The sequence below is a fragment of the Symphodus melops genome, assembly GCF_947650265.1.
Source record: "Symphodus melops genome assembly, chromosome: 13".
Classification (NCBI taxonomy): Eukaryota; Metazoa; Chordata; class Actinopteri; order Labriformes; family Labridae; genus Symphodus; species Symphodus melops.
Genome location: NC_136703.1, coordinates 9,992,716 through 10,005,571, shown reverse-complemented (window position 1 = coordinate 10,005,571; position 12,856 = coordinate 9,992,716). Strand labels below are relative to the sequence as shown.

Below are 12,856 nucleotides of genomic sequence, written 5' to 3'. Positions count from 1 at the left end.
TTAAAATTACAGAAACATGTCACAGCTCGATCAGAGTGGATGAGATCAGACTTTATCTGAATATGTTGAATATATAAACATTGAATTGGGCCAACTAAATCCTCCTCGTTTCTGCAGCTTCATTAGATCTTCAGCCTGTCCATTAATATGACACAATTCTGTTATCAGGTGACACATGATCAAAGTACCTCTCTGTAGTTTGATATAACCAGGATCATATAAATGTTTGAAACTATGGCTGAAACAATTCAGGTCATGTGACATGCAAGTGAGAGTCTGATAAACAAGATGTCCAAGACTAAATAAGATAATAGTGCTGTGATGAGTAGTGCAAAAGATGCTTAAGTATATTAAAGAGTGTCCATAGATGGTCATTTAAATAAAATAGCATTTACATATATGTACATTCACAGTGACAGTTCTGTTCCAGGGTTAATTGCATTTAAAAAAGGCAAACGTTCGTTAAACAGTCTAGTGTCATCAACAATATGCTGCTACTGCTCGAGAACCAGCACACGCTCAAAATCTGTACGATTTCCAATTAGTGATGGTAAAATCATGATGATTCATGTGTGTATTCTTACTCTTCTGATGGGGGGGAAGGAGTCCAGTCAGTGTTAAAGGTGCAGGAGGTGATGGTAGATGGCACAGTTGTGTAGAAAGAGAAGGGGGGAAAAAAACCATTTTAATTCAACATGTTTGACCGTTTGTTTGCTTTTTAAACCGAAACTGCATACAATACTGCATGACAAACTTATATTTGAGACATAATACAAGTTGTTCTTGGTTCATTAAATGCATAATTTCAGCTCACAAAACAACAAAAAACGTATCCATCATTATTCTTTCTGTCAGTTGTAATAAAAAACATCTAACAAAACCGGTATCAGCTGTGATCCAGAGAGATAAACGTCTGTCAAACCTCAGCACGCGCGTGATGCAGCGTTGGAGCTGTGAGACGATGGTTAAAACTTGTTAACCATAGGTCTTGTTTGTATAAAGTTAATTTTATCTCTTACAGAATACACAGGGTAGTTTGTCTGTATTTGGCAGTGTATACTAACACACTTAATAAATGGCGTTATGTTGAGAAACATTTCTCGCTGTAACCGGATATGACTAACCGTTAACTTTCAGCTGAGTCATTGGCAGCTAGCCAGAAACCAACTAGCTCAAAAGTGGGACTCTCCGGTTGTAATGTCGAATATTTAAACTATCCCTTTCCCCCATGGTAGCCAACAGTAGGTAATAGAGAATATTATGCCTTATTTCTAAAACCCAGGATGTGTTTGTGTACCGTGAAAGTCTTAAATAGTGAGGAGAAATGTATTTCCAAAACTTACCGCTAAAGAAAATCCACGGAGCAGTGACACTCCAACGCGCTTGCGCAGATGACGCAGTCTGTGAGCGAGTCGTTCAATGTCCCTCGGAATGAAAGAATCTCGATCTACCTCTCAGCCAACTGCATTCGTCAGAAAAATAGATTAATATATTAGTATTATATAAAGATTAATATGTAGACTACAGACTAAATAAACACGATTGATCATTGGTCTATTTCAGACGAGAAATAACAGACCGATTTACGATTATGCTGGTGGGATGCTAAAATGTAGTGTAAATATGTTATGATATGGTCTCCTTTCTTCCTAAAGGGATCCGGCCCGCGGGCCGTAAGTTTGACAAGGAAGCGAGAAAAAAACTACACCGTGGGTCGCGAACCCGGGCCTACCGAGCGACAACGCTGCATACTACCACTCTGCTACGCACCTCAACACGTGATTACCTAAGATTTTTGTCATATAGATTGTGGTTGAAACACAACGTCGAACACGTCCGTTAGTTATACTTACACACTGCACATGCGAAAGTTTTGTTGTCAGTGGGCAAACATCAGAATCTGTTTTATTGGCCAGGTATGTATAACACACAAGGAATGGCAGTGTCAAAGTCAGTTTGTCAGTTACACTGACAAACAGTTTTCAAACCAAAGTGTCAGGTTTGGAGACACGAATGCGCAGAGCGCAAGCACCCAAACGGGCAAGGCAGAGCAGAACGAAGGACGTAAAGGGCAAAGCAAAAAGGAGGGAACCAAGTACTCTACATTAGAAAAAAAAAGACAATTCATTTTATTGATTGATCAATGAAAGAGAGCGAGCGAGCGAGAGAGAGAGAGAGAGAGAGAGAGAGAGAGAGAGAGAGAGAGATCTAATAGGCTACTTATATTATTATTACGTGGTTGAAGTTATTGTGTTTTACTTTTACAGTCACTTTGTCCAAGTAAACAATCAATCAGTCACTTTGTCCAAGTAAACAACATTTATTTTGAACAACATGAACATTAAACAAACACTGACGAACACGTCAATCAGTAACAATAATCACAATCATCAATCAGTAACAATAATCATTAAAAAAAAAGAAAAACAACAACTTTCAACAAAAATTAAAAACATTGATCATTAAAAAAACATATTTACATTATTCCCTATTCCCTTTTCCCTCATTCTTCCCCCTCCATCTCTTCCTCCACCTGCCCCTGCTTCCCCTCTTCAAAGTCCTCCCCCTTCTTCTTCCCCTCTTCCTCTTCCTCCTCTCCCTCCTTCCCCTCTTCCTCTCCTTCTTTCCCTACAGGAACAACTTCCTCCACCACCCCCCCTTTCACTAAAATATGTACAGGGAAAGGGATAGATGTCAATTTGGGGAATAACCCCCCCCATTTCTCCTCAGAAATTAGGGGCATTTCTCCACTCTCCAAGAGGAGATGCAGCCACCCCGGCTTCCCTGGCACGTCATCTGCCCCTAGGCAGTTCGCCTCCTGGCTGGTCCTGGCCTCCTGGTGGCAAGAAATATACACAAGTTAAAACTGAAGGTGAAGAAAATGTGCAATTGGTTGCAATTTTTATCAAAGGTGAAATGAGACATGAGCAAAAATCAGAGGAGTGGAGTGTCTGTTAGCTCCATTTCCTCCTCGTAAAATCAAGAACAACTAGATAAGAGACTTAATAAAAACCTACCACTATGGTTGTATAGTGGGTGGAGTGGGATTTCACCCCAAATCCTGTCTCCCGAGATTTCAGATGGGTCACCTCCACCCAGGCACCCACCACCACAGGAAAAAGGGCTGCCTCCCGCCACAGATTTATGTCAACCCTGTGATTGTCCTTAAATAAATAGAACAACAGGATTGTGATTCATGGGTTTTTTTTCCAGTATGCATACATTTTAAATAATGAGAAAACATTTTTGGATGTTAATCATTCCACAATGAGTTATCTAAACAGGCCAAACATTCATATCACCAAATAATACAATTTTTATCAAAAGTGCTGCTATGTATAGCTGTCTACTGCATTCCCCTCCCTAATTTCCCTTTTCCTTGAAGACATCTTTGCACATTTTCTCTCCATAAAGGATGACTCTGACTTCCATCAGGACATTACAGGTGCTTTGATTCTCTCTATTTCACTCCAATGCTGAAGCTGTCCTGCTGCTAACAATAAACAATAAGAGGCTGAGAGTGACAGAGAGACAAGGGGTCAATGAGAGACAGATTACTTTTATTACTACACACTATTTATTACTCTAACTTACTTGTTCAAGGACAATCTCCCTCATGGGGACCCTGTCCCTACCAACAGTGACTGGTCTGAGGCTGGACACCTGAATGGAAGAAATGTTTTGTTGGTATTAAACAATTACCACGCAAATATCAACAAAATCCTATCTATCTATCTGTCTGTCTGTCTGTCTGTCTGTCTGTCTGTCTGTCTGTCTGTCTGTGCAAGTGTGTCTGTCTGTTTCTGTGTGTTTGTTAAACTGACCTCCACCACCGTCCCCTTCAGGGAGAAGAGCCCTTGCAGCCCCCTGATCTCGGCCCACGTCTTCACAGGGCTCAGTGGGTTGATCATGAGCCGACCCTCCTCCATGAGTCCACTTCCCACAGCAATGGGGCAACTTTTAAAAAGTCTTGTCTGCGCTGTGACATTGATCCCATATGGAGGGCCTTTCCCATAAAGGGAATACCCCCGCATCACGTAACCCAGACCAAGAATATACTTGAGATTAGAGTTCTCAAAAAGAGTGACCTTTTTGATCACGGCCCCGTCACTTATAATGGCCACCCTGTTTTTCTTTATCACAGAGGGGACAACAACCCCTCCCTCAAAAACCCATGACAGGGTTTTACGGACCTTGGTTTCTAATAAAAACATGATGTGCAGGGGTGGGGGTTGAAAATTTGGAGGCTGTCTTATATCACAAACTGCACTTATCTTCATCTACATGAGAAAAGAGAAAAAAGATTTTTTGTTAAAAAAGAAAACTTTCGCTTTCAACATACATACTGTAATAATAACAATAGAAGTTGTAATCATTTATTATGTCATTTTAATGATCTATTCAATTCAAATAAACTTTATTTGTCCCTGGGGTGCAATTCAAAGGCACACAGAGCAGTAAAAGAAGACAGTGCAGCTATACTAAAATTAGACAAAAAAAAAAAATACAATTCAGAAATAATTAATACTATTGATTATAATTAATAATATCTTAATTTAATGTTAACAAAGTCCAAAGAAAAAAGTCTTCAAACTTCCACCATTTTGTGAATTCTTCATGACTAATTCACAGCAGCCAGCCTGGCTTTTTTTTTTTTTTTCTTTCTTTTTTGGGCCGGGGGTGGGGGGTGGGGGTGGGGGGGAGGGGTGTGATTGGCCAAAGCTACTGTTACTATGCGACATCATTATTTGCCAGTGCACAGAGCCTTGTCCTACTGTACTTTGTGAGACAGTATGGCTGTGAGGATAACCTCCACATAGATGGATATGACCTTGAATCAACTCTTTGTTAATATGCTAGCTTGTCTGTGTATTTCTACATTTACTCTTTCATAATACAATCCTCTCTGTTACATAAAATGTGGCAATTAATATAAATAGTTTATATATTGAGCCATTTGGAAGATTACATTGGACTATTGTAAAATCAAACCAGTGTTTGAGAAGAGTGGCAACTTGCTTAATTTCAACTTTAAGTTCTAACTTTCTCAACATATAAATATTACATATCTTAATCTGTATTATATTCTTCGCAATGAATACACAATAATATATACACATAAGACAATAAGCTAACATTTCTAGCATAAAGGCTATAATTAGAAAAAATTTCCCTTACCATTGTTCTTGCTTGGATGGTTGACCAAAGACTGACCGATGCTCTTCAGCAGTTGACAGCAGGACAGACCGTTTGTACACGATTGGCTAAAGTTTATGTTGCTATGTGAAAATTGTTTGTCCAGGCAATGAAACGAGCCAATCAAAACACTATCTCAAAACACATTATATCAAAGCTAATGTCACAGACTCCGCCCGAACATTCCATCGGTAAAACTGTTAAAAAATTGACAAAACAGTTATGAGCCTATATATGTGTGTGTGTGTGTGTGTGTGTGTATGTACGTGTGCGTGTGTGTAAGTGTGTGTGTCTGTGTGTGTGTGTAAGTGTGTGTGTGTGTGTATGTGTGTTTATGTGTCTCTGTGTGTGTGTGTGTATATCTCTGTGTGTAAGTGTGTGTGTCTCTGTGTGTGTGTGTGTGTTTGTGTGTCTCTTTGTGTGTGTGTACGTGTGTGTGTGTTTGTGTGTCTCTGTGTGTGTCTGTGTGTGTGTCTGTGTGTGTCTGTGTGTAAGTGTGTGTATCTGTGTGTGAGTGTGTAAGTGTGTGTATCTGTGTGTGTGTGTGTCTGTGTGTAAGTGTGTGTATCTGTGTGTGTTTGTGTGTCTCTGTGTGTGTTTGTGTGTCTGTGTGTGTGTGTGTGTATGTACGTGTGCGTGTGTGTAAGTGTGTGTGTATGTGTGTGTGTGTAAGTGTGTTTGTGTGTGTGTGTGTGTGTGTGTAAGTGTGTGTTTGTGTGTGTGTTTGTGTGTCTGTGTGTGTGTTTGTGTGTCTGTCTGTGTCTGTGTGGGTATCTGTGTGTTTGTGTGTGTGTGTGTGTGTGTAATTGTGTGTGTCTGTGTACATGTGTGTGTGTGTGTGTGTATTTGTGTGTCTGTGTGTCTGTGTGTGTGTGTTTATATGTCTCTGTGTGTGTGTGTGTGTCAGTGTGTAAGTGTGTGTATCTGTGTGTGTGTGTGTAAGTGTGTGTATCTGTGTGTCTGTGTGTTTGTGTGTGTGTCTGTGTGTTTGTGTGTCTCTGTGTGTGTGTGTTTGTGTCTGTCTGTGTGTGTGTGTTTGTGTGTCTCTGTGTGTGTGTTTGTGTGTGTGTCTGTGTGTGTGTGTCTGTCTGTGTCTTTGTCTGTGTGTGTCTGTGTGTTTGTGTGTGTGTGTCTGTGTGTAATTGTGTGTGTCTGTGTACGTGTTTGTGTGTGTCTGTGTGTAAGTGTGTGTATCTGTGTGTGAGTGTGTAAGTGTGTAAGTGTGTGTATCTGTGTGTCTGTGTGTTTGTGTGTGTGTCTGTGTGTTTGTGTGTCTCTGTGTGTGTGTGTGTTTGTGTGTCTGTCTGTGTGTGTGTGTGTTTGCGTGTCTCTGTGTGTGGGTCTGTGTGTGTGTGTCTGTCTGTCTTTGTCTGTGTGTGTCTGTGTGTTTGTGTGTGTGTCTGTGTGTGTGTGTCTGTCTGTCTTTGTCTGTGTGTGTCTGTGTGGGTATCTGTGTGTTTGTGTGTGTGTAAGTGTGTGTGTAGTTGTGTGTGTGTGTGTACGTGTGTGTGTGTGTGTATTTGTGTGTTTGTGTATGTGTGTGTGTGTAAGTGGGTGTGTCTGTGTGTTTATGTGTGTGTGTTTGTGTGTCTCTGTGTGTGTTTGTGTGTCTGTGTGTGTGTGTGTGTATGTACGTGTGCGTGTGTGTAAGTGTGTGTGTATGTGTGTGTGTGTAAGTGTGTTTGTGTGTGTGTGTGTGTGTGTAAGTGTGTGTTTGTGTGTGTGTTTGTGTGTCTGTGTGTGTGTTTGTGTGTCTGTCTGTGTCTGTGTGGGTATCTGTGTGTTTGTGTGTGTGTGTGTGTGTGTGTGTGTAATTGTGTGTGTCTGTGTACATGTGTGTGTGTGTGTGTGTGTGTATTTGTGTGTCTGTGTGTCTGTGTGTGTGTGTTTATATGTCTCTGTGTGTGTGTGTGTGTCAGTGTGTAAGTGTGTGTATCTGTGTGTGTGTGTGTAAGTGTGTGTATCTGTGTGTCTGTGTGTTTGTGTGTGTGTCTGTGTGTTTGTGTGTCTCTGTGTGTGTGTGTTTGTGTCTGTCTGTGTGTGTGTGTTTGTGTGTCTCTGTGTGTGTGTTTGTGTGTGTGTCTGTGTGTGTGTGTCTGTCTGTGTCTTTGTCTGTGTGTGTCTGTGTGTTTGTGTGTGTGTGTCTGTGTGTAATTGTGTGTGTCTGTGTACGTGTTTGTGTGTGTGTCTGTGTATGTGTGTGTGTCTGTGTGTGTATGTGTGTGTGTGTTTATGTGTCTGTGTGTGTGTTTATGTGTCTCTGTGTGTGTGTGTGTGTCTGTGTGTGTGTGTTTATGTGTGTAAGTGTGTGTGTCTTTGTGTGTGTGTGTGTGTGTAATTGTGTGTGTCTGTGTACGTGTGTGTGTGTAAGTGTGTGTGTATGTAAGTGTGTGTTTGTGTGTCTGTGTGTGTGTGTGTGTGTCTCTGTGTGTGTGTTTGTGTGTCTGTGTGTCTCTGTGTGTGTGTTTGTGTGTCTGTCTGTGTCTTTGTCTGTGTGTGTCTGTGTACGTGTGTGTGTGTGTGTCTGTGTGTGTGTGTTTATGTGTCTCTGTGTGTGTGTGTGTGTCAGTGTGTAAGTGTGTGTATCTGTGTGTGTGTGTGTAAGTGTGTGTATCTGTGTGTCTGTGTGTGTGTGTGTGTGTAATTGTGTGTGTCTGTGTACGTGTGTGTGTGTGTGTGTGTGTGTATTTGTGTGTTTATATGTCTCTGTGTGTGTGTGTGTGTCAGTGTGTAAGTGTGTGTATCTGTGTGTGTGTGTGTAAGTGTGTGTATCTGTGTGTCTGTGTGTTTGTGTCTGTGTGTTTGTGTGTCTCTGTGTGTGTGTGTGTTTGTGTCTGTCTGTGTGTGTGTGTTTGTGTGTCTCTGTGTGTGTGTTTGTGTGTGTGTCTGTGTGTGTGTGTCTGTCTGTGTCTTTGTCTGTGTGTGTCTGTGTGTTTGTGTGTGTGTGTCTGTGTGTAATTGTGTGTGTCTGTGTACGTGTTTGTGTGTGTGTCTGTGTATGTGTGTGTGTCTGTGTGTGTATGTGTGTGTGTGTTTATGTGTCTGTGTGTGTGTTTATGTGTCTCTGTGTGTGTGTGTGTGTCTGTGTGTGTGTGTTTATGTGTGTAAGTGTGTGTGTCTTTGTGTGTGTGTGTGTGTGTGTAATTGTGTGTGTCTGTGTACGTGTGTGTGTGTGTAAGTGTGTGTGTATGTAAGTGTGTGTTTGTGTGTCTGTGTGTGTGTGTCTCTGTGTGTGTGTTTGTGTGTCTGTGTGTGTGTCTCTGTGTGTGTGTTTGTGTGTCTGTCTGTGTCTTTGTCTGTGTGTGTCTGTGTACGTGTGTGTGTGTGTGTATTTGTGTCTGTGTGTGTGTGTGTCTGTGTGTGTATGTGTGTGTGTGTTTATGTGTCTCTCTGTGTGTGTGTGTGTCAGTGTGTAAGTGTGTGTATCTGTGTGTGTGTGTGTATCTGTGTGTCTGTGTGTTTGTGTGTGTGTCTGTGTGTTTGTGTGTCTCTGTGTGTGTGTGTGTTTGTGTGTCTGTCTGTGTGTGTTTGTGTGTCTCTGTGTGTGTGTTTGTGTGTGTGTCTGTGTGTGTGTGTCTGTCTGTGTCTTTGTCTGTGTGTGTCTGTGTGTTTGTGTGTGTGTGTGTAATTGTGTGTGTCTGTGTACGTGTTTGTGTGTGTGTCTGTGTGTGTATGTGTGTGTTTATGTGTCTGTGTGTGTGTGTGTGTAAGTGTGTGTGTCTTTGTGTGTGTGTGTGTGTGTCTGTTTGTCTGTGTGTGTGTGTGTGTGTGTGTGTAAGTGTGTGTATCTGTGTGTAAGTGTGTGTATCTGTGTGTGTGTGTGTCTGTCTGTGTGTGTGTCTCTGTGTGTAAGTGTGTGTATCTGTGTGTGTATGTGTCTGTCTGTGTGTGTGTGTGTGTGTGTGTGTTTATGTGTCTCTGTGTGTGTATGTCTCTGTGTGTGTGTGTCGGTGTGTAAGTGTGTGTATGTGTCTGTCTGTGTGTGTGTGTGTGTGTTTCTGTCTGTGTGTGTGTCTCTGTGTGTAAGTGTGTGTGTCTGTGTGTGTATGTGTGTGTGTGTTTATGTGTCCGTGTGTTTGTTTATGTGTCTGTGTGTGTGTTTATGTGTCTCTGTGTGTGTGTGTGTGTAAGTGTGTGTGTCTTTGTGTGTGTGTGTGTGTGTGTCTGTTTGTCTGTGTGTGTGTGTGTGTGTGTGTGTGTATCTGTGTCTGTGTGTTTCTGTCTGTGTGTGTGTCTCTGTGTGTAAGTGTGTGTATCTGTGTGTGTGTGTGTGTCTGTCTGTGTGTGTGTGTGTGTGTGTTTATGTGTCTCTGTGTGTGTATGTCTCTGTGTGTGTGTCTGTGTGTAAGTGTGTGTATGTGTCTGTCTGTGTGTGTGTGTGTGTGTGTTTCTGTCTGTGTGTGTGTCTCTGTGTGTAAGTGTGTGTATCTGTGTGTGTGTGTGTCTGTCTGTGTGTGTGTGTGTGTGTGTGTGTTTATGTGTCTCTGTGTGTGTGTGTCTGTGTGTAAGTGTGTGTATCTGTGTCTGTGTGTCTGTGTGTGTGTAAGTGTGTGTATCTGTGTGTGTAAAGTAAAGTAAAATTTATTTATATAGCACTTTTCGCAGGCAGGGGCCACAAAGTGCTTCACAAACAGGGTTTAAAACATCACAAGCAACAAACAGACAGTACAGAGATCATAGCAGCCCTAAAAGAGACCAACCAAAAGCCTGGACAAATAAAAACGTCCCCAGTTGACTCTTGAAAGTGTCGGAGTCACATTGAACGAGCATCCAATAGGCCGACGTGGATTGACGTCTCGGAGGTAGTGTCCGTGTTGCGGAGCGGGACTGGACGAAGGCACATCCAGCGGTCACGTGAGCTCCAGCTGGTCCACGCTAGAAAAGCCGGCATAAACACGGAAGTAGGCGATGGCGATGAAAACCCCTGACCGTGTGTGTCTGATTGTGTGTGTGTCTCTGTGTGTAAGTGTGTGTATCTGTGTGTGTGTGTGTCTGTCTGTCTGTATGTGTGTGTGTTTATGTGTCTCTGTGTGTGTATGTCTCTGTGTGTGTGTGTGTCTGTGTGTAAGTGTGTGTATCTGTGTGTCTGTGTACGTTTGTGTGTGTGTGTCTGTGTGTGTGTGTGTGTGTCTGTGTGTAATTGTGTGTGTCTGTGTACGTGTGTGTGTGTGTGTCTGTGAATGTGTGTGTGTAAGTGTGTGTGTCTGTGTGTGTATGTGTGTGTGTGTTTATGTGTCTGTGTGTGTGTTTATGTGTCTCTGTGTGTGTGTGTGTGTCTGTGTGTGTGTGTTTATGTGTCTCTGTGTGTGTGTGTGTAAGTGTGTGTGTCTTTGTGTGTGTGTGTGTGTAATTGTGTGTGTCTGTGTACGTGTGTGTGTGTCTGTGTATGTGTGTGTGTAAGTGTGTGTGTCTGTGTGTGTATGTGTGTGTGTTTATGTGTCTGTGTGTGTGTTTATGTGTCTCTGTGTGTGTGTGTGTGTGTGTGTGTGTGTGTGTGTCTGTGTGTGTGTGTTTATGTGTCTCTGTGTGTGTGTGTAAGTGTGTGTGTCTTTGTGTGTGTGTGTAAGTGTGTGTGTCTTTGTGTGTGTGTGTGTGTGTGTGTCTGTGTGTGTGTGTGTCTGTGTGGGTATCTGTGTGTTTGTGTGTGTGTGTGTGTGTGTGTGTGTCTGTGTGTAATTGTGTGTGTCTGTGTACGTGTGTGTGTGTGTGTGTGTGTGTGTATTTGTGTGTCTGTAATAGAGACATTAACATGTTATTTTTAAAATGAGCAGAACGAGAAGACCACACTTGGCTAGTGGCCTGATAGTCCCCTCTCTGTAAGGTCTATGTGTATGTGTGTGTGTGTGTGTGTGTGTGTGTGTCTGTGTGAGTGTGTGTTAGAGAGTGTGTGTGTGTGTGTGTGTGCTTGTATGAGAGAGATTAACATGTTATTTTTAAACTGAGCAGAACGAGAAGACCACCCTTGGCTAGTAGCCTGATAGTCCCCTATCTGTAAGATGTATGTGTATGTGTGTGTGTGTGTGTGTGTGTGTGAGAGAGAGTGTGTGTGTGAGTGTGTTTCCCTGTGGAAATGTTGTGCAAAACACTGTTGAATGAAGAAGAACCAGCAAAAGCAATGGAAAATTTTGCAGAAGATGAAGAAAAAGTGGAAGTAGCAGAAAAAAACAGTTGTAAAAGTAAAAGAAGTAGAAGAAAGTGAAAGTATCTGTACAAGAACATGAAATAGTGATAGAATAAGAAAATGTAGTAAAAGAAGACGTGGAAGCAGAAAAAAGACATTAGCAAAACTAAAAGAAGAAGCAGAAGAAGTAAAAGTATCTGTAGGAGAACAAGAAATAGTGACAGAATAAGAAAATGTAGTAAAAGAAGAAGTGGAAGCAGAAAAAGAAGTAAAAGCAGAAGAACAGGAAGTTGAAGCAAAAGTAGACCATTTACAGTATAAAGTTCAATGCATGTGTGTGCGTGTGTGGGGGTGTGGGTGTTTGTGTGTAACTGCAACCAAGAGTAACGGCACTCACCTGGCAGCTTAGACTGAGAAAACGGGGAAAACATCTCCCTATTCAGTGCAGACTTTCAGGGGTAAAATGAAGAGTTGGTGGCTGAATGATGATTTTATGAGCAAGAGGACAGTTAGCTGAACGCGTTGATGTAATTTTTGTGTCTGGGATCCAAGAAATGTGGGAACTACAGCGATGTAAAACTTTGTCAAGAGAGATCAGTTTCCAGATGAATCGGTGGATCTTAACATTATCGCAGATGGAGAGTTTTTTGGACCATCTGCCGCTTTGAAGCTCACAGTGTCCAAACCGTAGCTCCGTTTGTCCTGAAATCTTAATGTGAGCGAGAGGACAAGTTTTCCCACGTTTTGAGGGTAAATTTAGTCATGTGGTATGAAAATTGTGGTCGCTAGAGCAATTTGTTCGGGAGATTTTGAAATAATCTCCCAACTCTGCCGCACTCTCACGATGATGTCATCACTCTAGCTCTGAACATTCCACCACATACACACCCATTCAAAAACGTGGAAGAAAGCAAAAAACATCACAAAACAGTTGGAAGTATAGTTTAAAAAGTATAAAAGATAGCAAAACAATGTAAATGTAGTAAAAGTAGTGGAAAAACGTGTGAACATTTTAAAGTAAAAATGAAGTCTCTACGTGGAACACAGCAAAAGTTATAAGGCTGAGAAAAAGGTGAAACAGTGGAAAAAAATCCCATTCATTTCAATGGGGAAAAAAATTGTGAAAATTTGTGGAAAAAGTGAAATAACTTAAAAAGTAAAAGTAGTAAAAACGTGAAAAGATATAGCACACCTGTCCAGAACAAGCAGAACAGTATGATAGTTGAACGGTGAAAGTAGCACAAACGGTTGAAGAGTAGAAGCGAAGTAAAAAACGCACGGAAGTAGAATAATAATAATAACTAGAAAATTTGCATTTCCCTGCGGAAAATGCGTGTGAATGCTTCCTGCGGAAATTTTGCAGAAACACTGCTGAATGAAGAAGAATCAGCAGAAAAAGAGGAAAATTAGCAGAAGATGAAGAAAAAGTGGAACAAGTAGAAGAAGAGGAAATAGCAGAAGAAAAGTGGAAGAAGAAAAACAGTAGTAAAAGGAAGTAGAAGAAATTGAAAGCATCTGTACAAGAACAGGACACATCAG

General features: G+C 41.6%; 2 protein-coding genes across 2 annotated transcripts; both read right to left on the bottom strand.

Annotated features, from left to right (window-relative positions):
- Positions 1 to 2,841: 2,841 nt before the first annotated feature.
- LOC306834445 (uncharacterized protein) lies at positions 2,842 to 4,654 on the bottom strand. The gene is made up of 3 exons (XM_079360338.1): positions 3,825 to 4,654; positions 3,595 to 3,663; positions 2,842 to 3,164 (listed from the first exon to the last, which is right to left on the bottom strand). Exons 1-3 carry the CDS (start codon positions 4,278 to 4,280, stop codon positions 3,003 to 3,005), a joined length of 687 nt encoding a protein of 228 aa, XP_079216464.1. The 5' UTR covers positions 4,281 to 4,654; the 3' UTR covers positions 2,842 to 3,002.
- A 1,054-nt stretch (positions 4,655 to 5,708) lies between these two features.
- LOC306834235 (uncharacterized protein) lies at positions 5,709 to 11,748 on the bottom strand (the record flags this gene model as incomplete). The annotated part of the gene is made up of 3 exons (XM_079360071.1): positions 5,709 to 5,858; positions 8,538 to 8,788; positions 11,715 to 11,748. Coding segments are annotated over 3 exons (435 nt in total), but the record flags the coding sequence as incomplete, so codon positions are not given.
- Positions 11,749 to 12,856: the final 1,108 nt, after the last annotated feature.

Excerpts from the sequence above, each read along its gene's own strand:
- LOC306834445 (XM_079360338.1), bottom strand. The coding sequence starts at position 4,280 with ATGAAGATAAGTGCAGTTTGTGATATAAGACAGCCTCCAAATTTTCAA. Across the intron at positions 3,664-3,824 it reads TGAAGGGGACGGTGGTGGAG|GTGTCCAGCCTCAGACCAGT; the intron begins GTCAGTTTAACA and ends TCTTCCATTCAG. Across the intron at positions 3,165-3,594 it reads GGGAGATTGTCCTTGAACAA|GACAATCACAGGGTTGACAT; the intron begins GTAAGTTAGAGT and ends TATTTATTTAAG.